This window comes from Pelophylax lessonae, assembly GCF_965119305.1.
Source record: "Pelophylax lessonae genome assembly, chromosome: 13".
Classification (NCBI taxonomy): Eukaryota; Metazoa; Chordata; class Amphibia; order Anura; family Ranidae; genus Pelophylax; species Pelophylax lessonae.
This window is the reverse complement of record NC_138780.1, coordinates 96,203,331-96,227,799: the sequence shown is the minus strand read 5'-3', so window position 1 is coordinate 96,227,799 and position 24,469 is coordinate 96,203,331. Positions and strand designations below refer to the sequence as shown.

Below are 24,469 nucleotides of genomic sequence, written 5' to 3'. Positions count from 1 at the left end.
GCAGTATTCTAGTCTGCATCTCCCCAAGGTAATACTTCAAATCTGGCCTGTTAGTGGGTCCCGAGGACCTGAGTTGAGAACCGCTGCTTTATGGGGAAACCAAAAAAACATGGCCATTAGACTACAGAAACATGGCCTCCGAAGCTGGGAATACAGAATCCATGGCAAAATGGCGGCACCACGCGGCGCTGCACGGGACCCCAGACCCCGGGGAAGCTCACAGACCTCAGGAGGGGACCTCCCTAAGAGTGGACCCCCCCCCCCCCGCAGCACCCGGGTATAGACACCCCCACCAGGGGGCCCAGCAGGGGCATATTTCTCCGGCCCAGTACCTTACAAGCCCCCCTCCAGCCCAAAAACACCCATGCCTCCCCGAGGGAGCCAGAGGAGGGCGCCTACACAAGGGAAACTCCGCTAAGGAGAAGGGGGAAAAGTCTGAGGGGGAGGAAGGACACTGGAGGACCAACCATCCGCAGGGAGGGCCTGCGACCACCGCAACAATTCAGTGGAAAAGGAGGGGGGACACTACTCACCATACCACGATCAGCAGGCGGGCGCTATTCCTAGCAGTCTACCGCACCATCTAGGAGTGGGGGTGCTACGGCCTGAGGTACGCTGTGAATCTGATCGTGACTGCTGTCGTGACCAGGGCTATGCGACCTCGCAAAGCGTTTCACTCGCTGCCCAGCCCCCATCCAGTGGGGCTATGTCGCGGCCAACCTAGCGCAGAGCTAATAATTAGGTCGCGCTCACAGGCCAGACTGGGAAGACCATAAAGATCTAGGATATCCAGTGCATTACCTAGTCCAGCTGTTGATTGTAGTTCACACAGGAACAAAAATAACAAAGAAAAAGTAAAAAATTCTATTTAAAAGGAAAAAAATGCCAGGTCTGCAGATCCCAGCAGAGAGCCAGGACCTTAATCCTGACTAGGCAGAAAAAACTGGAATCCTACAACAGGAAGTGATGGTATACCCTCTGGGACTGCCCCAAGGGCGTAACCAAAAAGGTTTCTGTCTAGTCCTACACCTGTAGAGAGACAGCATAAAGCTCAATGGTGTAAAGACTTGAAGCCGTGTCCGTCAGTGAACGAAAGAAAAAATATAAATTTAGTAAACATTTGCACAAATATCATTGGACATACAAAACACAAAATCAGTAGCAGAATCTTTGTTTTTCTACAGACCTTGTGTTTCAGAAAATACAAGGTACGGGTGGGGAGTCATTTACCAACATTCAAAGCTCTACGTGAAAAAAACGTAAAATAAAAAAAAGGTCCACCCACCAGAGGTGAAAAAATAAGAGGCAGTGCCTAAAAGTGAAAGGGTTAAAGGACAACTGCACTAAAGTGAAGTTGTTCTTTAGTAGCACCATCCCCTCAGTGCAGCCCACCTAGTCAGATACTTACCTTCTTCCTCGTTTCCTGCATTCCTTGCTGTGCGGCTCTTCTTAAAGCTACACAGCCTTTGCAAAAAGAACACTCCAGCCACGCAGAGGACCTAAGTCAGCCTTTGGGCACTTTCACACTGGTTCGCTTCACAACTGCCAGGAAATGCCTGTGTGTTAATGGAGCACTTTTGCTGTGTTTTTTGGTGGGGGCGTTTTTGAGGCATTGTGGCAGTTCCCATTCAGTTGAATGGAGAGGAGCAATTTTGGTCTGCTTTTTTCGCTTCCCAAAGATGCTGCAAGCAGGATCATTTTAACCGCAACAAAAAGCACCCTGCCCCAGTATGAAAACATTCATTGATTTGAAAAGGGAAACATTTTTCTTGAGCTTTTCAGGCGTATTTTTTTTAACACAACAGCACTTGAAAAAAATCCTCAGAAAAGGGCCCTTATTGATGAGCCAAACTACTCTGAATGGTTATAATAAAAGCTGGAATTTTGTGAATATTTATATACCTTTACCTCTCAGTGCTACAGTTCATAACAGCCAGAGCTTTCTTCCCACAAACCTAGACAGCAAGCCTCTCTTGCATATCTGAAAGTTAATGGAAAATATTTACCAAATGTATACGTCTGCTTTCACAGCCACTGCTTTTAATAAGCACAGCAGGCATGCAGAGAATGTGAGTGAGCATATAGACTATGCAGTACACCGCAAACACGCAATTTATATAGGCTTTATGTTCCCACAGAAGATTGCACACAACTCTATGTTAATACTTCACTATGTGTCATTTTTCCAACCATTTTCACATTGGCAGAGCCTCGCACAGTGTATATACAGGCATAAATGGATTTTTGTAAGATCTTACCGTAAAATCCTTTTCTCTTAAGCTCATTGACAGACGTAGTCTTCTTGATTCTCAAGAGCTGGGTTATGTTGTCTCCGCAGGAGTAGGACTAGGCAGAAAGACAAAACGTTCTGGCTCCACCTTAGGGGCAGTCCCTGAGGGTATATCCTCCCTCTCTCTGCTACAGGGAATCAGTTCTGTTCTAAAGCAGTAACAGAGAATTTAACCCAACCCAACTCAATGATAGAGGGGCGGGTACTACGTCTGTCAATGAGCTTAAGAGAAAAGGATTTTACGGTAAGATCTTACAAAAATCCATTTTTCTCTATCGCTCATTGACAGACGTAGTCTTCTTGATTCTCAAGAGCTGGGACATCCAGAAGCAGTGCCACAAATGAGGGGTGGGATTGACAAAATCAAATCCAATCTAGAAGGCCCAACCGGTGCCAAACTAGAAGTTTTAAAGGCTCATTATAAACAAAGAATGAGACTAAAGAAAAAAATTTTCAACGGAAAAAAACCCTCGAGGTAGACCACTGGTCTCCTCAAATTGCGGCCTGCAAAACCTTGCGGCCAAACGAGGCATCAGACGATGCCATTACATCAACTTTATAATGTTTTGTAAAGGTATGCACCGACGACCAGGTAGCCGCCTTGCACACCTGGACCACTGACGCCTGATGGCGAAAGGCCCATGACGCACTAACCGCCCAAGTGGAGTGCGCCTTAACAGGGAACGGGGGCTCCCGACCCTTAATAGAATAAGCCTGTACTACCGTCTGTCTGATCCATCTGGAAATGGTCGCGGCAGATGCAGGCAACCCCTTTTTGGGTCCATCTGGGATCGCAAAAAGGGAATCCGTCTTGCGAAACGAGTCTGTCGTTTTCAAGTATACCCTGATCGCCCGGACCACATCCAAGGAGTGTAAAACAACCTCCCGAGGATGACTGGGCTTAGGACACAGGGAAGGTAACACAATTTCTTCATTCAGATGAAATTCTGAAACCATTTTTGGTAGGAAGGATGGATTCGGACGAAGAACCACCTTATCTCTATGAACCACCAGATATGGTGAACGACAAGATAATGCGGCCAGTTCTGACACCCTGCGTGCAGAAGTAATAGCCACCAAGAAGGCCACCTTCTGGGACAACGTAGGTAGAGGAATCTCCCTAATATCTTCAAAGGGAGGTTTCTGAAGAACCGACAACACTAAATTAAGATCCCAGGGGGGTAACGGCGCGTGCACTGGCGGAGCCAGATGTCGCACCCCCTGGATGAAATTCCGCACCAAGGAATGAGTAGCCAAAGGCTTCTGAGAAAAGATGGCTAATGCTGAAACCTGACCCTTGATAGTACTCAAGGCCAGTTTCTGCTCAACCCCTTGTTGCAGAAAAGCTAATATTCGACTAATCAAATAAGACCGAGGACAGAACCCCAAAGGTTCACACCATGCAATGTATGACTTCCATGTGCGATGATAAATCTTTCTGGAAGTCGCTTTCCTTGCTTCAACCAGAGTAGGAATAACTGAAGCTGACAATCCCTTGTCCTTCAGCACCTGGGTCTCAATAGCCAGGCCGTTAAAGCCAGCGATCGTAAAGCAGGATGGAAGATCGGTCCCTGAGACAGTAGGTCCTCCCTGAGAGGAAGTCTCCACGGGACGTCCGCCACCAGTCTGACCACGTCGGCGTACCAAGCTCGACGAGGCCAGTCCGGAGCTACCAGAATTACTGGAATTCCTTCCTCCTCTATCCTGCGAAGAAGTCTTGGCAGTAACGCGAGAGGAGGGAAGGCATACATTAGCTGGTATTGCCCCCACGGGGCGATCAGTGCGTCTGCGGTTTCTGCTAGAGGATCGCGGGAGCGAGCCACGAATCTCTGAACTTTCCTGTTGAATCGAGATGCCAACAGATCCACATCCGGGGTGCCCCATTGTAGGCACAACTGGTGGAAAACGTCTGGATGGAGGGACCATTCCCCCTGATCCAGAGTCTGACGGCTGAGATAATCTGCCTGCCAATTCTCCACCCCCGGAATGAACACCGCAGAGATTGCTGGAACAAATCGTTCCGCCCAGCGAAGAATGCAAGCCACTTCTTTGGCCGCTCGGACACTCTTGGTGCCCCCCTGGTGATTGACATAAGCCACGGCCGTGGCATTGTCCGACTGAATCCGAACCGGGCTGCCCTGGAGCTGCTCGGTCCAGTGAATCAGACAAAGTCTGATCGCTCTCAGTTCCAATACATTTATCGGTAACCTGGATTCTTCCGGGGACCAAAGTCCCTGGACAGATAACTGACCAAGGATTCCTCCCCATCCGGATAGACTGGCATCCGTGGTCACTATCGTCCAATATATTGGCAGAAATGACTTTCCCTGGCTGAGCATTGGAGACCGAAGCCACCAGACCAGAGACTCTCTGGTCTGTTTGCTCAATCGGATCTGATTGTCCAGGGATTCCGGATTCCGATTCCATCTGAGAAGAATCTCTTGCTGAAGAATTCGGGTATGGGACTGGGCAAATGGGACTGCTTCGAACGAAGCCACCATCAACCCCAGAACCCTCATGCAAGTCCGAAGGGAAGACCAGCTGTTGGACAGTAACAACTGGACTGCTGATTGAATCTTTCGAAGTTTCCCTACCGGAAGAAAAACTCTTGTCCTGACTGTGTCTAGAATTAGACCCAGATATTCGAGCCTCTGGGTGGGAACCAGAAATGACTTTTGCTGGTTCACCAGCCACCCGAATTCCTGTAAAGAAATCATAGTAATTTCTATGTTTTGTAGCAAGGTCTGAGGAGACACTGCATGAAGCAGAAGATCGTCTAGGTAACCAAGGATCGATATGCCTCTTTGGCGCAGAAGTGCCAACATTGGGGCCAACACCTTCGTGAAGACCCGCGGAGCCGTGGCGAGACCGAAAGGTAACGCCACAAACTGATAGTGGTTCTCTTCTACGGAAAAGCGTAGAAACCGCTGATGTCCTGCGAAAATGGGAATGTGAAGATATGCGTCCTTGATGTCTATGGACGCTAGGACATCCCCTGGATGCAGGAAGGCTGCTACTGTGCGAATGGACTCCATTCTGAATCTTCTTATGTTGACAAAAGAATTGAGTGCCCTTAAGTCCAGAATTGGACGCACTTTGCCCTCTTTCCTGGGTATTGTAAATAGGTTTGAATAAAACCCTTGAAACCGTTCTGTCCAAGGAACGTGGACTACCACTCCTTGTTGTAGTAAATCTGTGACTGCTCTCCGCAGATCTTCTAAACGATCCGGGGATAGTCGGATATTGGAAGGGAAGAATCGCGCCGGTGGGAGAGATCGAAACTCGATCTTGTACCCTGACCTTATGACTTCGCAAACCCATTTGTCCGGGATTCTGGAAAGCCATGGATCCGGGAACCGGCGAAGACGTCCCCCCACCCCAGTTATGGGTGGGGGCGCACCTTCAGGCTTTGGACGGTTTATCTTCAGGTCTGGAGGGGGCGGGCTTTTGCTTGCCCGACCAACGACCCCTGACGCCTCCTGAAGGAGCTTTGGAGGACTTAATTTTTTCACCCGCGGGACGAAAAAACCTCTTGTGAGCAGAAAAAGAAGGCCTTCGTCTTTGACGAGTTCCTTTACCTTTAAAATTTTGCGGTAAAAAGGTGCTCTTTCCACCCGTGAGATCCTTAATGATCTCATCTAAGTTGGCTCCAAATAGACGCTCTCCTAAAAAGGGGATATTAGCCAATGCTTTTTTGGAACCTTGGTCGGCTAACCAACCTTTTAGCCACAGTGTACGCCTGAGAACCACTGCTGAGACTGATGCTAGCGCCAATAATGGAGTGGCGTCTAACGCCGCATCACGCACAAACTGTAACCCCTGTATCATTTGTTCCAACAAATCTGATACCGCCTGAGGGACCTCTTCTAAGTCCCGGCGTAACCACTTGGTCCATTCAGTTACAGCCTGCGAAACCAGACCAATAGCTATTATAGGTCTGAAAGCTGATCCAATCAAGGAAAACATGGTGCGAGACATAGCTTCTATCTTGCGATCCACTGGATCTTTAAAAGACGGAGCGTCTTCTAAAGGAATAACCGTGGCTTTATTCAATCTAGCAATTGGTGAATCCACCACAGGTGGTTCTGTCCATTTCTTAATGAGAGTTTCCTCAAACGGATAACGCCTGTCAATGCGTTTAGAAATAGTAAAAGTGCGTTTTGGCAGACGCCATTCTTCTTCGATTGGATTGCCAAAACATTTGGGCAATGGAAAAACCTTCGCCACTTTGATGCGTTTTTTAGTCCCAAAAGGGATTTCAGTTTCAGCTATTTCCGATGGAATACCCTGTAACCTTAAGGTTTCTTGAACAGATACAATGAGTGCGTTTACCAACGCTTCCTCTCGGGCTATGGCGGATGCCGAAACATCCTCCTCGCTGTCTGAAGAGACAGGACCCGAGACACCAATCCCAGATGAAGTACCTGCAACTGCAGAAATAGGCTCAGAGTCTGAATCCGAGGTTTCAGATAATAAGGGGTTAGGCGGGGGTCGCTTTCTTGCGCCCTGTCCCTGACAAGCCACTTCCACCCGGGACACAAAAGTTTCCATAATAGCTGACAATGATTCAATTGTCAGTGGGGTGCTGGAGGATCCTGCAGACCCCTCGAGGGGATCCGGAGGAGATACATGAGTGGCAGGGTCCATGTTAATTCAGGACACCTTTGCCAGCAAAACAAAAAAACTTTTTTTTTTTTTTGTGTGTCTCCCCCTAGCGCAATAGCGCCCCTCAGAGTACCTGCTTCTCGATCCCACAGAGAGAGAGAGGGACCCCCAAGGCTCACCAACCGATGCAGTGAAGTTTCCAACCAACTGCAGTCAGCGTCTGTCTTTTACAGACTGGAAGGAGCTGTTTGCTTTTTCCCGGGTAGAAGGACGTGGCTCCGCCCCCTGTGTACGCCTTCCGGCGTTCCCAGCTCTCCACGAGGTAGCTGGGCTCACGAAACATGGCCGCCCCCATAGAAGAGACATAAGACTCCAAAAACATGGCAGCCGGCGTGACCTGAGGACATACATGCACTTAGTCTACGGCAAAATGGCGGCGGACCGCCGAAATCGTTTTCCTAGCACATCCACCTGCATCTCTGCTAAGAGGCGATATATGGATCTACAGGAGATATACTACAAATAAGGTAGGATTATACCTCCTACGTCTGCTGTAATGTTACAGTCTGCTGGGTAGAGTGTTAGCTCTCAAACCAAGTCCACTTCCCACAAACACATGCTGTATTACAAGGGGGACTTGTAAGTATCAGATATATACTGACCATATATGGAGGGGCCCATAATTCATACTGCCTCATAACGAGGAAAGAAAAAAAGGGAACGTTTACTCACCATACCGAACCGACAGGCACCCTCTCTTCACAATACCCTCTCCACCGGGGTGGGGGTTTGTGGACCACTCCGGACGCCTCGACTCTCTGGTTCCTGGCGTCCAAGCGAGACTTTTAACTCGCAAGGTCAGTCCCTCCACTGGGACTCCGTCGCGGCCGACCCAGCGCGGAGCTCTGGTCTGCACGCGCTCGTAGGCAGAAACCGGGGTGACCACTGGATCTCAACATCCAGCCCGTCGCCCGGCCCCGCATACTTACTTGAATGTGTCGCGGCCGACCAAGCGCAATGCCATGGTCTGCGCGCGCTCGTAGGCCGGCTGGGGTGACCACAAGTGTCGCCCAGTCCGGCATTTTTGCTTGAAGATCTCACAGGAAAAACACTGGAGAAAAACTACCTAAAAAATGTCTTTTTCTAAAGAAAAAAGTCTTGCCAGGACCAAAAGGTCCCAGCAAGGAACTTAGGTCCTTACTCCTGACTAGACAGAAAAAAACTGATTCCCTGTAGCAGAGAGAGGGAGGATATACCCTCAGGGACTGCCCCTAAGGTGGAGCCAGAACGTTTTGTCTTTCTGCCTAGTCCTACTCCTGCGGAGACAACATAACCCAGCTCTTGAGAATCAAGAAGACTACGTCTGTCAATGAGCGATAGAGAAAACCCACTTTTAAGTACACATTGGGACCAGAGCATGTATGCAAAACGAAAATGTACTTAAGGCCCCTTTCACACTTGTGCGACTTGAAAGCCGCGCGATTTTACCGCAATTTTGTTGTCGCGATTTTGACTGGACTTGAAGCAATGTCTATTTCTTTGGACCTCAAAACGCATGGCAAACGACATGTTGTGCAACTCTGATGACCAAAGTTGCACAAGTGTGAAAGGGGCCTTAAAGTGAAGCAATACCTTTTTTCACTTTTCAATGTAAGTGCATATACTAGCTCTATGGGAAATCATCAGCTTCGTGGCACCTTTCAGGGGGGAGGGGGGGAACAGGTACCTGTTTTTGACAGGTACCCTTCCCCACTTCCGGGATACGGCGCCATCCCTCGGAAGCTCGGCCCCCTCCCCCGAGCCAGTAGGAATGCGCAGCGCGCTTTGCGCATGCGCAGTAGGGGCCCGCTAGTGAAGCCGCCGGGTTCCCTTACCGGCAATGGTGGCGGCAGCACCCTGACAGCCGATGGAAACCGCTGCGGTGTCGACATCGCTGGACTCCAGGACAGGTAAGTGTCCTAATATTAAAAGTCAGCAGCTACAGTATGTGTAGCTGCTGACTTAAATTTTTGGAGGGGGAGGCGGAACTTCGCTTTAAGGGGACCCAGGACTACGACATGGTAGATTACCTAGGCAAGCTGACTGACCCCAAAATCAGATATGTAGTAGTCCTGTAACCCCTCTCGGTGTTCCCTAAGTTTGGTGTCCTTCTCGCTTATGGTTTGGGAGCAGTGCTATGTCAAGCTGACCAAGATTTCTCATAGACACCAATGTTAAAAACCGGGAGCAGTGCCATGTCAAGCTGACCAAGATTTCCCATAGATGCCAAATGTTAAATACTGGCAGCAATGCCATGTCAAGCTGCAAAGCTTTCCAATAGACGCCAATGTGTCCGTAAAGTGAGGGTACGAGTGTAGGTAAAGAGGGGTATGCCTGTACTTATACACACACATATACGTAGCACTGCCCCCGCAGCAAGTAAAAATCAAATATGCACAGACCGGTCTTCCTCCAATTATTCAGAGACCGGACTGTGCATATTTGATTTTTATGTTTGGCTTTATCTAATTGACTTGCCATCATTATTTAAGTATTTGTCAGTACTAGCAAAGTCTCATATATATATGACAAATTATTTTTGACCAGTGTTTTCTGCAGCACATTTCTCCCAAGTAAGCATCTGAAACCTGCCCTAAAATCCATCGAATATGGTATACTTATGAGGATCTATTGCCTATTACTTAATTATACTGGAGAGTGGTAAAACCGTCTATTTGGACAAAAGTGGAGTACGAGACCTGGTCAGTCGTCTGAGGGATCCAGTGGATAATTTTGTAACGCTGGTCACCCCTGTAGGGGTACCGCCCTCTGGCGAGTGCGCGAACAATAGGAGGGGAGCACCGATTTCCTCACCCAAGCACCCCTAATTCCTCGGATCACCCCGCGACCCACTTTTTTCCACCCACCTTGGACTTTTTACCTGTCTATGGACTTTTAACTGGATGTTTTTTATATTTGATTATTTTTTACCTGTATGCAATGAAATTTTAGAGTATATTGCCCATATTTATTCACCTGCTCACTTATTCACTATTAATAATTAATTTTTTTAATAATAATTTTTTTGAGCACTTTTACTGATTAATTTTGTGCTTTTAACCAGTCCTTATGCACTTTTTTCACTATTTAACTTTTTTAACCACTATTTATTATCACCTCTTATATGGTATACCTATTTAATAAGACCCATTTGTATGCACATGGTCACTTATCTACACCTACTATATTAATATTTATCATTAGAAACGTATACATCATATTGTTGAAATGTTGAAGTCACTTATCTATTAATTTATCTATTAAGTTACTATATTGACTTATATATTTTATAATTTTATCTATTTATTGAATTTATTGGGCATTGTATCTTATATTACATATTGCTAAATAATGGCTTACTACATATATACATATTTTATACCCCTTCCTCCATTTTTTGGCAGCGCCAATTCCCTCCACACTCAACTCCTCTATGCCCTATAAAGCTCCACCTCTAGGGGGTTTATATCAATTTTTTTGATAATTGAGGGATGCGGGCAATTACCCAAGTTTTTCAGCAGTACATTCTCGGTCAAAATCATTGGGTGGATGGGGGATTATGGTGTGGGGTTGTTTTACAGGGGTTGGGCTTGGCCCTTAGTTCGATTGAAGGGAACTCTTAAGGCGTCAGTATACCAAGATGTTTTGGACGATTTCATGCTCCCAACTTTGTGGAAACAGTTTGGGGATGGCCCCTTCCTGTTCCAACATGACTTCACACAAGTCAAAAAAAAAAAAAAAAAAATCATGTCAATCATATCAATCACGATGGCCATCGTCCAAATAAAATAAAAAATAAAATAAAAAAAGACGCTACCACGCCAAATGCTCCTGCCATTCTCACAGTTCTTATATATCTATTGGGCATGACCTTTGTGACGTCACTGCCGCAGCATGTTGGGTCTGTGACATCACAAGGGGGTGTGGTCTCTGGGTGATGTCAGAGCATGGCCACGCCCCATAGCTATACAAGAAATGTCAGACCCAGGAGCTGCCAGAGCAGCGGGAGCATTAGTTGGGGGGGGGGGGGGTTCTTTTTTATCAGGGCGGGAGCGACAACCATCATGTTTAATCAACATCGGAGGACATTATGAATTTTTGTATAAAGGACTTATCAAAAACTGCCTCATGTTTTTTGTTACACCACACTTTTTTGGGGTGAATGGATAGGTGCCATGTTGAGTGCACATTGCTAGCTATGGTTCGGGGGGGGGGGGGGGGGATAAAGATGCTCACAAGTTGGATCAGTTAAGATGCTAATCCAACTTGGATACGACTTTAATGATATGCAATGGGCTAAAATTCGGTCCCAAGTAGTGCAGGAAGATTTTCAAAAGGCGGACCAACACACGCTTCAGACCGGTTAAGATGACTCTCATTGGGAACCATTGACATGTGTTCTCAAAGTCTGAGCGCATGTCGCACCAGTATGAAACGGGCCTTATGCGGAATAAAACAAAGTTTTCTTTTTACAGATCACTAGCGCTGGGCAAAATTAAGGCTTGTTCAAGTCTATCAAGGCAATACATGCCATACAAATATGAGTTATAAGGATGCTTAGGTTTTACTCAAGCTTCTAAGAGGCATTTATCTTGTCCGTTCCCAATTCTAGAGATCACTAGGAATCTGCTCAGATATCAAATAACCAGAACAGGCATGCTGACATCCAAAGGCCACATCATACATGTATGTAGTGTTTACATATGATCCAGTGGTTATGCCTTGAACACTGATCATCCAGGCTGGTAAGAACTGGCCATCACTGTGGATAGTAAATTCAGAGCTTGGGCTGCAAGATTTTGATCCAATGATTAAAATATTTGCCACTGGTATGTACGTAAATTGATTACGTCACTAGTTACATAGTTACATAGTAGGTGAGGTTGAATAAAGACAATAGTCCATCCAGTTCAACCTGTGTAGGCGTGTGTGGCTGTAATCATCTCACATAGCCCTTAATGTCCTGATCCTTGAAATGTAAGTCTAAGAGTCTTTTGAAAGCCACCATACTACCCGCAGAAACCACCTCTTGTGGTAGAGAATTCCACAATCTTGTAGCCCTAACAGTAAAGAACCCCCCTCGTTGCCTGAGGTTAAAACGCTTCTCCTCTAATCGCATTGTATGTCCTCGAGTCCTCATGCAATCCCTTCGAATGAACAGCTTTTTTTCTAAGCTGGGATCCCCATTAAGATATTTAAACTTGCTATCATGTCCCCCCTCAGACGTCTCTTCTCCAGGGAGAATAAATTGAGCGATTGCAGACGCTCTTCATAGTTAAGGTCCTCCAATCCCCTAATCAGTTTAGTTGCCCTTCTCTGGACTCTCTCCAGCTCCAACACATCCCTCCTGAGGACTGGCGACCAGAACTGGACAGAATACTCCAGATGCGGTCGGACCAGAGTTTTATAAAGTGGAAGGATTATAGTCTTATCTCTGGAATACATCCCTTTTTTTATGCATGCTAATAATCTGCTGGCTTTGGCAGCTGCCGCTTGACATTGCATGCTGTTGCCTAATCTATCATCAACCAAGACTCCCAGATCCTTCTCCATTTTTGATTCCCCCAAGGGTTCCCCTCCTAACGTGTATTGTGTTTTTATGTTTTTAGTCCCCAAGTGCAAAACCTTACACTTCTTTACGTTAAACCCCATTTGCCATGTCGTTGCCCACTCCGTTATTTTGTCCAGGTCATTCTGTAGGATATCTGCTTCATTCTGTGCAGTTATTGCCCTGGCCAATTTTGTGTCATCTGCAAAAACTGATAACGAACTACTGATCCCGTCCTCAATGTTGTTTATGAATAAATTGAACAAGGTTGGTCCCAGGACTGAGCCCTGGGGCACCCCGCTTACTACCTCAGACCAGTCTGAGTATGCGCTTTACCACCCTTTGGACACGGCCTTTTAGCCAGTTCCGTATCCAAGAGCAAACCCTGCTGTCGATACCTGCAGACCTTATTTTATAAATTAAGCGCTTGTGGGGAACTGTTTTAAACGCCTTAGCGAAATCCAAGTACACCACATCCACTGGTCTCCCCCTATCTAGCTCACAGCTCACCTCCTCGTAGAATGTTAAGAGATTGGTTTGACAAGAACGCCCATTTGAAAACTCGTGCTGATTACCGCTGAGGTTGTTGTTGTCATTAGCAAACTCTACGATATAGTCCCTTATCATCCCCTCCAGTAGTTTACATACTACTGATGTCAAACTGACAGGCCTATAAATTTCCCGGTATATGCCTCTGGCCCTTTTTGAATATCGGAATCACGTTAGCTTTCTTCCAATCCCCTGGTACATCTCCTGTCCTAATACTGTAAGCAAAGATCAGGAACAGTGGTCTAGATATAACTTTACTGAGTTCCTTGAGTACTCTCGGATGTACGCCATTCGGGCCTGGTGATTTGTTTGTGTGAAGTTTATCCAGCCTTTCCCTGATTTCACCCTCTGTTAGCCATAGGAGACATGCAATATGACAAACTGTTGAATTTCCCATTATGAACATTTTCTATCATTTTCTGCCATGTCCCTGGACAGGAAGCAAGAGGACATCATTCCAATGGGCACAGTCATAAAAACATTGGGCTGCATGCTCAGATAAGGTTATGGTGTGAATCATTGAGGGGACCCAACACCATTTTTTTTATTCAATGTCGCAAATCAGATCAGTTAAGATGCTAATCTGACTTGGAGATACGACTTCAATGATATTCAATGGGCTGAAATCGGACACAAGTAGGACCAAAGTAGTGGGCACTTAGTCATAAAAACATAATAAAGGTTTATAAATAAGTGAAAAACCAATGTAATAAAAACATTAACTATACTAACAGCCTTGTCTTTGTAGTTCACAAAATGCTCAGAAGGGAATAGTTAGATGGGCTGAAGGAGCATGCATGCTCCGAATGCATGCCACGCCCACCACTTCCTGCTGTGAGGTCATCTCTGCCAGCAACAAGATGGAGACAAGATGCCCAGGACAGCCTTCCAGGAATCAGACAGGAACCAGAGCGGTGCTTGTAACTAGATGAGCGCTCTTCTTGCGAGTTGCTTACTTGTGGAAAAGATTTTTTTTTTTTTTTTTTTTTGCTACACTAAGATGGTGCAGTTTACCTTCTTCCATTTTGCATTCACACAGAGTATCTTCTAGCTCTTGATGAATGAATCAGCTGACACTGAGTCAAGCCTTTTTGTGAACTTTTGGATTCATTGGACTATTTTTTTTTTACACTTGCCTTTATACGTTGTATACCTGGGTGGCTCCATCTCAGTACGCAGTAACACCCTATTTGTTTTTTTAAAAGGGAATAGTTGAACTATTGTTTAATCCATTCTTTGCCATGTCCGTATGCATTACGGCCCTACAAAACCGCTTCCAGCTGGCCAGGTGCTTATGTCCTTTGGACATGGCATCCTACCTTCTGCTATAAGTTCATGGTCATTTCATTGACCTTAACCACTTAAGGACCAGGCCTATTGCTGACATTTGTTTACAAGTTAAAATCTGTATTTTTTGCTAGAAATTTACTTAGAGAACCCCAAACATAACATAACATATATATATATATATATATATATATATATATATATATATATATATATATATATATATATATATATATATATATATATATATATATATATATATATATATATTATATATTTTTTTTTTCTTTTTGTTTAGCAGAGACCTTAGAGAATATAATGGAGGAGATTGTTTTTGCGATACTTTATGTCCCACCGTATTTGCGCTGCGGTCTTACAAATTTATTTATGCAGAGGAAAATTGATACCCAACATGTCATGCTTTAAAATTTTGCACGCTTGTGGAATGCTGACAAACTTTGGTACTTAAAAATCTCAATAGATGACGCTTTAAATATTTCAACAGGTTTCCAGTTTAGAGTAACCGAGGAGGTCTAGTGCGAGAATTGTTGCTCTCACTCCAACGATGGCGGCGATACCTCACGTTTGGTTTCAACATGAGGGGTGGGAAAAAACACAGCAAACGCAGAATTCCCAACAAGGCTAAACATAGCCAACCAGGTAACAACAGGAGCTCAACCAGGAAGAACTGGAGCTCACCACCAGGAAAAAAATTGCACCCTCAAGAAGCGGAAGCTTCAGCAACTGCAGCCTGCAAAACTTTGCGGCCAAACGCTGCATCCGAAGATGCAAGTACAATCGCCTTAGAACATTTGATGAATGGGTGTACAGATGACCATATAGCCTCCTTGCACTCCTGAACCACTTACGCCTGATGATGGGAGGCACCAAGCGCCCTCGTAGAATGCGCTTTAACAGGGAAAGGAAGAACTTGACACTTAATGGAGTAGGCATGCATCACCGTCTGCCCGATCCACTTGGAGATGATCGCAGCAGATGCGGCCTGTCCCTTATGAGGTCCATCGGTAAGAACAAACAAGGAATCGGATTCCCTAATCAGTTCAGTCACTGCCAGGTACACCCAAATCACCTTTACCACACCTAAAGAATGCAAAGCAATTTCCTTAGGATGTTTAGGCTTAGGACATAGGGACGTTAGCACAATGTCCTTATTCAACTGAAATCCAGAGACAACCTTAGGGAGAAACGCCTGACAAGGTCGCAGCACTACTTTGTCCCTATGAATCACTAAGTAAAGTGACCGACAGGACAACGCAGCCAACTCTGACATGCGTGGTGCAGAAGTAACAGCTACTAGGAAAGCCACCTTCTGAAACAAAAATAAGCAGAGGAATTTCTCTAATATTTTCAAATGGGGGCTTTTGAAGCACCGACAGAACCAAATTGAGATCCCATGGAGGTACCAGGAATTGCACCGGAGGAGCCAGATGGCAAACTCCCTGCACAAAAGTGTAAACCAAGGGCTTCGCCACCAAACGCCTTTGGAAAAAAAAAAATGCCAAGGTGGAAATCGGACCCTTTATGGTCCCCAGAGCAAACATTGATCTACACCCAATTGTAGAAACTCCAACAAAACGACACACAAAAAAAAGGAGCGGGGAGAAACCCCCCGCCACTCACACCAAATATTGTATGCCTTCAAAACTTGATAAACCTTCCTGGAAGTAGATTTCCTTGCCTTCAACAGCGTAGGAATCATTAACTCCGACAGCCCTTTGTCTTTCAGCACCTGGCTTCAATAGCCACGCCGGTAAAGCCAGTGACCGTAAAGCAGGATGGAGGATTGGTCGCGGAGACAGAAGATCTTCCCTGAGTTGAAGTTTCCAATGGAGGTCTGCTACCAGTCTTACCATGCCTACGTACCAAGACCTGGGAGGCCAGTCTGGTGCCACCAGAATGGCTGGATTCCTTCTACCTCGATTCTGTGTAGCAGTCTCGACAGAAGTTGTATTAAGAGGAAAGGCATAAATAAGACGATACTGACCCCAAGAAGCCACCAGAGCGTCTGCAGTGTTGGCCCAGAGGATCCTAAGACCTTGACACGAACCTCTGCACCTTCCTGTTGAGACAGGAAGCCAGCAGGTCCACATCAGAGGTCCCCTACCAAAGACACAGTTGATGGAAAACCTCCGGATGAAGAGATCATTCTCCTAGGTCCAAAGTCTGCCGACTGAGATAGTCCGCTTGCCAATTCTCTACCCCTGGAATGTGCACAGCAGAGAGGGCTGGAATATATAATTCTGCCCACCTCAAGATGCCGGCCCCTTCCCAGGCCGCCAGGGCACTCTTTGTGCCCCCTTGATGATTGACATATGCCACAGCCGTAGCATTGTCCGATTGCATCTGCACAGGGCATCCCTGCAGACGATCCGTTCATTGAGACAGACAACGTCTGATCACCCTAATTTCCAGGATGTTGATCGGCAACCTGGACTCTTCCCGAGTCCAGACACCTTATGCCGAACACACTCCCAAGACACCTCCTCATCCGGACAGACTGGCACCAGTGGTGATTACAGTCCAATACAGGGGAAGAAAGGATTTCTCCAGACGCAGAGCCGGTGAGCGGAGCCACCATTGATGAGATTCCCTCCCTTTGCGAAGATCTTCTGTGGAACTGCGAGAAACGGAACCACCTTGAATGTGGATACCTTCAAACCCAGTACTTGCATGCGTCAGACCCAAGTAGTCCAGCTCTGTGAACGAAAATAGTGCTAATTTCTTAAAATTCAGTGTCCACTCGAACTCCTGCAGAGTTTGCACCGTAACATCCAAGTCGGCTTCTAGAGCCGAGGAACACTCTGCACGCAGAAGCAGATCGTCCAGGTAACCTAGTACCGCAATCCCCTTCTGCCGTAAGAAAGCAAACACTGGGGCCAAAACCTTTGTGAACACTCGAGAAGCTGATGCGAGACCAAAGGGTAACGCCACAAACTGAAAGTGCTCCTGGCCCAGGGCAAAACAAAGCAAACGCTGATGCCCGACATATATTGGGCTATGAAGGTAAGCGTACGTGAGATCAATAGAGGCCAGCAGATCTCCTTGATGAAGGAAAGCTACTACTGTGCGGATGGTCTCCATCCGAAATTTCTGAAGCTGCACAAAGTGGTTCAGAGCCTTGAGATCCAAGATGGGACAAACCTTTCCTTCCTCTTCCTGGGAACTGTAAACATATTTGTCTAAATACCTTGGAAACGTTCCGACTCTGGAACTGGCATAATCACCCCTTGTGCTAACAGGTCCTGCACTGCTCCGTAGAGGCCCTGTAGCCGCTCCAGGAACAAGCGTAAGTTGGAAGGAAAAGAACCTTGCCGGAGGCAAGGCCCGAAATTCGATCTTGTAACCGAACCAAATCAGTTTGTGGACCCATTTGTCCTAAATGAGCAAGGACCAAGGATTCGGAAAGAAACAAAGACGTCCTCCCACCCCAGACGCGGGTGAGGATGCGCCTTCAGGCTGGCTTGTCTGCGGAACCAGAAGCGCCAGCTTTGGGCTTACCATTCCAGGGTCTCTTATAGTCTACCGCAAAGTTACGGGTGGATCTCAAGCCCTTTTCCTGTGACCCAGCTAGAAGAAAGGGCCGCTTGTGAGCCAAAAAGGGGGGACCCCACTTCAGGCAAGGTTCTTGCCCTTAGCAGCCTGCGGAAGTCCAGTACTCTTACACCCGTTAGACCCTTAATGATTTCTTCCATAGAGGCACCGAACAGACGGTCACCTACAAAAGGAAGTTCCGTCAGCACCTTTTTAGAAGCCTGGTCAGCTAACCAGTACTTCAACCAGATCATGCGGCGAAGATTCACGGCTGTTAAAGAAACCCTGCCGGCCAGGGGACCCGCATCCAGAGATGCATCACAAATATACTGTAAACCTAGGATCAACTGATCCGCTAGGTCCGCCAGCTCAGAAGAGTGTTAACTTCCCTCCAGATCCTGCCACAAAATCCTAGCCCATTCCATTAATGTCTGGGATACCCAGGTGATGGCAAATGCCAGTCTTAAAATTGAACCTGCCACGGTGAAGAAGTACCAGACCAGAGCCTTAGCTCTTTTGTCCACAGGGTCCTTAAAAGACAGGGAATCTTCCACCGGCAAAAGTTTGGCCTTATTTAGGACTGGAAACCTGAGGGTCCACCAATGGACCAATGGTTAGTTTCTTCAGAAGAGACTCCTCAAAAGGGATACCTTCTAGGAAAACGCTTAGGTATACCAACCATGCTTTTCGGGAAACCCCACGGACTAATGACAATCTAGTCAAAATAGGGAGCACAGGGAAACACCTTGTTTACCTTGTAAGATTTGCAGGTGCCAAATTGCACCGACATCGTCGGCTCAGGAGCAGCTGAGTCCTCCAACTTTAAAAAGTTTTCCACACTACAATCAGGGCCTCGACCAGCGCTTTTTCATGAGCAGCTTCAGAGGACGACGACTCATCCTCGTACCGCAGCTTTCTGGAGTTGATTAGGTGGTGAAACATGCTCCATAGGCTCCATGACCATAGAGGGTTAAACGGAACCGTGCTGCTCAACAAAGAAAGAAATCTTGTTTTTTTTTTAAAAAAATGGGAAGCCCCTCCTCCCTGTGCACCGCTTGAGCACCACAAGAACCAGCGCACCTGCAGCATTGTATACAGCAGAGGAAGGATATATACCCCCAGAGACTTACCACCCGAGCTGGAAAGCGCCAAACATGGTCTGCCATACTGCAGGAAGAGGAAACGCTAACCTGACACTAGAGGCCCCCACAGCCTCAGCACTGCATCAGGCGACAGTAAAATGGCCGCCATTAAAACTCTAAGGGGAAACCAAAAACATGGCAGCTGGACTAAAAAAACATGGCTGCCCAAGCCGGGAATACAGAGATCATGGCAAAATGGCGGCAACGCGGTGCTGCACGGGACCCTGGACCCCAGGGAAACGTCCCAGACCCCAGGAGGAGACCCCCCTGCAGCAGCCAGGCACAGACACCCCATACAGGGGGCCAATAGCAGCAGCACCCACTGCTCCTCCAGCCCAGCATCATGCAGCCCCCCTACCCAATTTCACCCATGCCCGCAAAGAAGAAGGGGGAAACACAAGGGGGGGGGGAGGAAGGACACAGGAGGGGCCTACCATCCCAAGGGGGGGCCTGCGACCACCCCAGCAATTTTGCAGGAAAGGAGGGGGGACACTACTCACCATACCACAGTCACTAGGCGGGTGCCACTCCCAGCAGTCCACAGCACCATCCTGGAATGGGGGTGCTGCAGCCTGGAGGTACGCTGATACTTTGGTCTTGACTGTTGTGACCAGGGCTATGCGACCTCGCGAGGTGCTTCACTCGCAGGTCTGCCCCCGTCCAATGGGACTATGTCGCGGCCAACCTAGCGCCGAGCTAATAGTTGGGTCGCGCTTGCAGGCAAGACTGGGAAGCCCGTAAGGATCTAGGATATCCAGTGCGTCGCCCTGTCCGACTGTTGATTGTAGTTCACACAGGAACAAAAATAAGAAAAAGTAAAAAAACTCCATTTAAATAGGAAAAAATGCCCGGACCGCAGATCGCAGCAGAGAGCCAAGGTCCTTAGTCCTGACTAGGCAGAAAAATCTGAAGTCCTTCAACAGGAAGTGATGGTATATCCTCAGGGACTACCTCAAAAACCAAAAAAGGTTTCTGCCTAGTCCTACTCCTAGAGAGCGAGAGCATAAGCTCAATGGTCTGAAGACTTGAAGCTGTGTCTGTCAGTAAACGAAAGGGAAATATCGTTTTGATAAACAATTGCGGAAAAATCACGGATTCTTAACCTTAAAAACAAAAAAAAAAAAAAAAAAAAAAAAAGAAAGAAAATCAGTAACACCTTATTTTTATTCTACTGATCCAAAGATTCCTGAAAAATATGGTTTGCTTTAACAAACTCAAAAAGCTGTAAGGGAAAAACAAAAAACCAATGGAAAAGTCACAAAAATTGTCTGGCCAATTTAAAAGTGGAGCGCAGGTCCATGTAGCAAAAAGGTTAAAATGAATCTGTGCTTTGCCCACACAAACATGTTTACTGTGAACTAACTTACCTTTAGTTCCTATCCACCACCTCATTCTGTAATGGCTATGAACTCACCTGTGATAGCACTGATTGACTTAGATACTTGCAGCTTCACAGCCAGCTTCTCACTACACATGCGCGAGCCACGCTGCGCTTTGTAAATGGTCCCGCAGTCTTCTGAGACCTGTGATGCATCCAAAAGGCTGCGGGCAAAGAGTGGAAGGGTGAACTTCCATTCATTTTGCCTATCCAAACCAAATATGGAGCAGCTTATAGGAGCCCTGACAGTTAAGAATTGCTGATGGCAAGTACAGCCGAGGGGGAGGGGGGGTGATGAGGGGGTATTGGGTTAGGTAACCTTTACAGATTTTCTGTAAAGGTGAACACTTTAAAGTAAGAACATCCTTTGCCAGTGTGACAACAATACATTTCTGGGTAGGGGCTGCTTCAGAGCAAGAATATTTGGTAGGGAATTGAGCATCTGCTACTGAGTGGTTCAACGGTCTTGCTGAAAATGAAGAGCAGTACTGGGAATCGCTGGATTTAAAATCAACAATGTAACAATAGTTTTCTTTTGAGAAGAAAGGGGCATAAAAAGTAATTTTTGGCAACAACACAAAAAAGAAAAAACATCAGAGTAAAAACACAGTTGTCAAAAAAATGAATGGAAAAACTCACGTTTCAAAGCACCGGTCCACATTATCAGACATAAGCAGCAGCATGCATAGTTGCTCCAGGGCAATGAGCTGCATGTCCCTCTCATCCCCCTGTCCCATCTGCAGCCATTCCAGCAATGTATCTGGATCTACATCAGCCATGGTGGCTCTGGCTGCGGTGCGGCTTCCACAATGGCCGTGTCGTCTGTTTGGTTCTTCCGATCCACAGGCTTGATTTGTCTGCTGGGGCCCTCACCTGTAAGAGGAAGCAGCAGAGAGAGGCCTTGGGTTATTAATGTTGCAGATAAAGAAGGTTAATCCCAGCCTGGCCAAAGTAACAGAGGCGCCTGTAAAGTGCGAGCTTCTGGTATAAGCTGATTATGTGTTCTGAATTCCATAAACCAGCCTGGTAGCAGACCAGGAGAGGACACAGACAATTTAACTAATGGGCAACTAACCTTTACAAGACATCTACCGAAATAAGTTATGTAATGTAACTGAAAATCAAATACAGGTAGGTTATATTTGGAAAAAAATATTATAAAAGAAAAGGCAAAAGAAAGGCAACTGCTGCTTTTCTGTACATGGTAGAGCTGCACGATTCTGGATAAATTGAGAATCACAATTTTTCGGCTTTGAAAGATCCCAATTCTCTCGCGATTCTCGGCGTAACATCTTTTACATTATACAAAAAAATTGAGCTAACTTTACTGTTTAAGTTTTTTTTTTTTTTAATTCATTAGTGTATTTTTCCCAAAAACTGCGTTTGAAAGACTTCTGCGCAAATACAGTGCGACATAAAAGATTGCAACAATCGTCATTTTATTCTCTAGGGTCTCTGCTAATATATCATAATATATATCATAATATATATATATATATATATATATATATAGCCCTGGGATAGGCTACAAGTCTGAGGGGAGCATGTAAAAGGGCATCTTTTGGTGGGAAGCAAAGTCCCAGGAGTAGGGTGACGGCTGCCTCTCCTCCTCAGTGATAGCGAAGGTATCCTGGGCAGTCGGCCTAGAGGATGAAGGTTGAGCTGAGCTGCAGAGAGGGATAAAGTGTGCTGTGGACCGAGTGGAGCTGCTGGGCAGAAGTTTCAGGGAAAAACAGTGTCGTGAGTACTTGAAACCACCCAGGGGTCTGCCTAGGAGAGGGGACCACTCCAGAAAGTCAGAGGGATCTGGGAGCCAGCTAACCTGTGGAGAAGTTTTAGAGAAAGGGGGTGCCAGTGTCTAAGCCCTGAAGATAAGTGAGAGGAAGAGGGTGCCGGTGTGGGCCCTAAAGTGTTTAGCAGCACAGCAGTAGTACAATTAGCTACCTCAGCAAGGAGTGCTTAAGGGAGCTCAAAGAGGACTTCTTTATGCAAGAAAGCAGTCCAAAGTCTGTTTAGAGTTAACAGGCAGCAAGCCAGCGTTAACCAGCATTGACCGGCATCTAGCCAGCGTCAAGTCAGAGCCAATTGGCATTTTTCAGTTGTCCCTAGCAAATTGTGCATAGTTGAGCCAAAGAAGTATCCCACTAATTAAAAACAAAGCAGGTGTAGCGCTAAAAATGAGTTGAAGAACCACATAGTCCATATATAGAAAAAACAGACAGTCCAAATCTGTATATTGTAGTATCTCAGCAGGACAGGACAGAGTGCTCCTATGGTCACTTCAAACTTAGATCCCCATGTGTGAAGAGAACCGCCACCACAGTATAAATTGGCCTCTTACCCTAAGATTATGACCCCCACAACAGAGATCACAATCAGCCTTTAGAGATCTCCTCCAGTTCAGATCGGCAATTGAAATAGCCGCTTTAATCCCGATCCAATAATACATAGAAAAGGAAAGGGACAACTCCCATAGCGTTATACTGTATATGAACTTTTATTAGAAGATAACAAATGGCAACTCACATTTGGGAGCAGGTAATCAAGCATAAGTGATAGGCATATATCGAAGCTTCCCTGGAACTCGTGTCCTGCCGACAAAATGGCCGCCGCGTCTCTCTCGTGGACCCAACGTGACGCACCGCAGGCTCCTCCTACGCGTTTCGTCAGATGCTGACGTCGTCAGGGGGTGTGGCCTGCGGTAAGCGTCCGTTTTTTATACGCTGAGGATACGAGGGAAGGCTGGGCCATAGGCGGGTCTCAATTACTGAAGTAAACTCCTACAATATGAGCACCCGGAACAGGAAGGATATCAAAAGACATCTCCAAGCTTACAGTGCGGTCCATATGCGTGTCACCGCCCGGAACCGGAAATAAACAACAAAAAATAAAATGAAAAACTCACATAGAATATCGGGACGCGGTATGTGGATAACATGCGTGTCACCGCACGAAAGCACAAAGAGCCACCCACCGCATCCCAAATATATCTTAATATAATGAAAATTAATCATTAACAGTGAGAAAATCTTGACATAATGTTATAAGCCCTAAACGAGCTAACTAAGCCAATATATATAGATGGTCACAATGGACCACAAGAGATTATGGCGCCATCTTGTGGCAGAGAACGAATATGCAGGGAACTCCTAATTATGCCACAAACTTAATACCGATAACAAAAATTATACATGAACAATATGTAAAAACTAAACATAAAAAACTTTTAAAAAGGAGGGCTCGCTACGAAGGGATGGTATATCTGTGAACTCACATGAAATATATTCACCAATATAAACAACATATATTAAACAACATATATTAAACATCAATCAAGAATTATTAATAAAACAATTTATATCCCAATCGATGTTAAGCCCATGGGGGGCATAAGTTTTGAGCCGGTATATCCAGCTGGTTTCTAATCTGGAAACCCCTCTTGTCAAGTTACTACCCCTCCAATCGCCAGAGTATTTATCAATCCCAATAAACATAGTGCCTTTTGGATCACTGTTGTGGCATGAGGCAAAATGCCTTGACACACTATGTTTGGGAAAGGACTTAATAATATTGGCCACGTGTTCGTTTAATCGCACGTGCAATTTGCGTATCGTGCGGCCTACATATTCCAGGCCACACGGACAACGCAATAAATATACCACATACCATGTAGTACACGTGACAAACGGTTTGATCTTAAATTCCTGTTGCATAACATTAGAACGAAAAGATTCGACTCTTCTTGATCTGTTGGCATTAATCTTGCATATTGGGCACTTCCTGCAGGGATAAAAACCTCCCCTTTGCTGAAAAAAGGATACAGTCCTGGGGGGGTCTATAATATTTGGAGCTATCTGAAGCCGTAATGGTGGGACACCTCTAAAAATAACTTTAGGTATGTCCGGTAAAGTCGATCCCAGAACACTATCACTTTTCAGAATATGCCAGTGTTTCTGGATAATTTTCCTCACTGAGAAATGTTGTACAGAGTAGGAGGAAAAAAATGCATATTGGAAATCTTCATTTCCCCTGCGTGCTCGAGGTTGTAAAAGCTCTTCTCTGTTGCGGCTATCCGCCTT

The 24,469-nt window shown here is 46.1% G+C and overlaps 1 protein-coding gene across 2 annotated transcripts in view; it reads right to left on the bottom strand.

Annotated features, from left to right (window-relative positions):
* The window catches only part of HECTD1 (HECT domain E3 ubiquitin protein ligase 1), a 321,546-nt gene that overhangs the window by 253,239 nt on the left and 43,838 nt on the right, over window positions 1-24,469 (bottom strand). For both annotated transcript variants that reach the window (XM_082275332.1, XM_082275333.1), the window contains exon 2: window positions 21,030-21,263. In XM_082275332.1, the coding sequence (XP_082131458.1) occupies window positions 21,030-21,169 (140 nt within the window). In that variant the 5' untranslated portion in view covers window positions 21,170-21,263. The remainder of the gene's footprint in view (window positions 1-21,029; window positions 21,264-24,469) is intronic.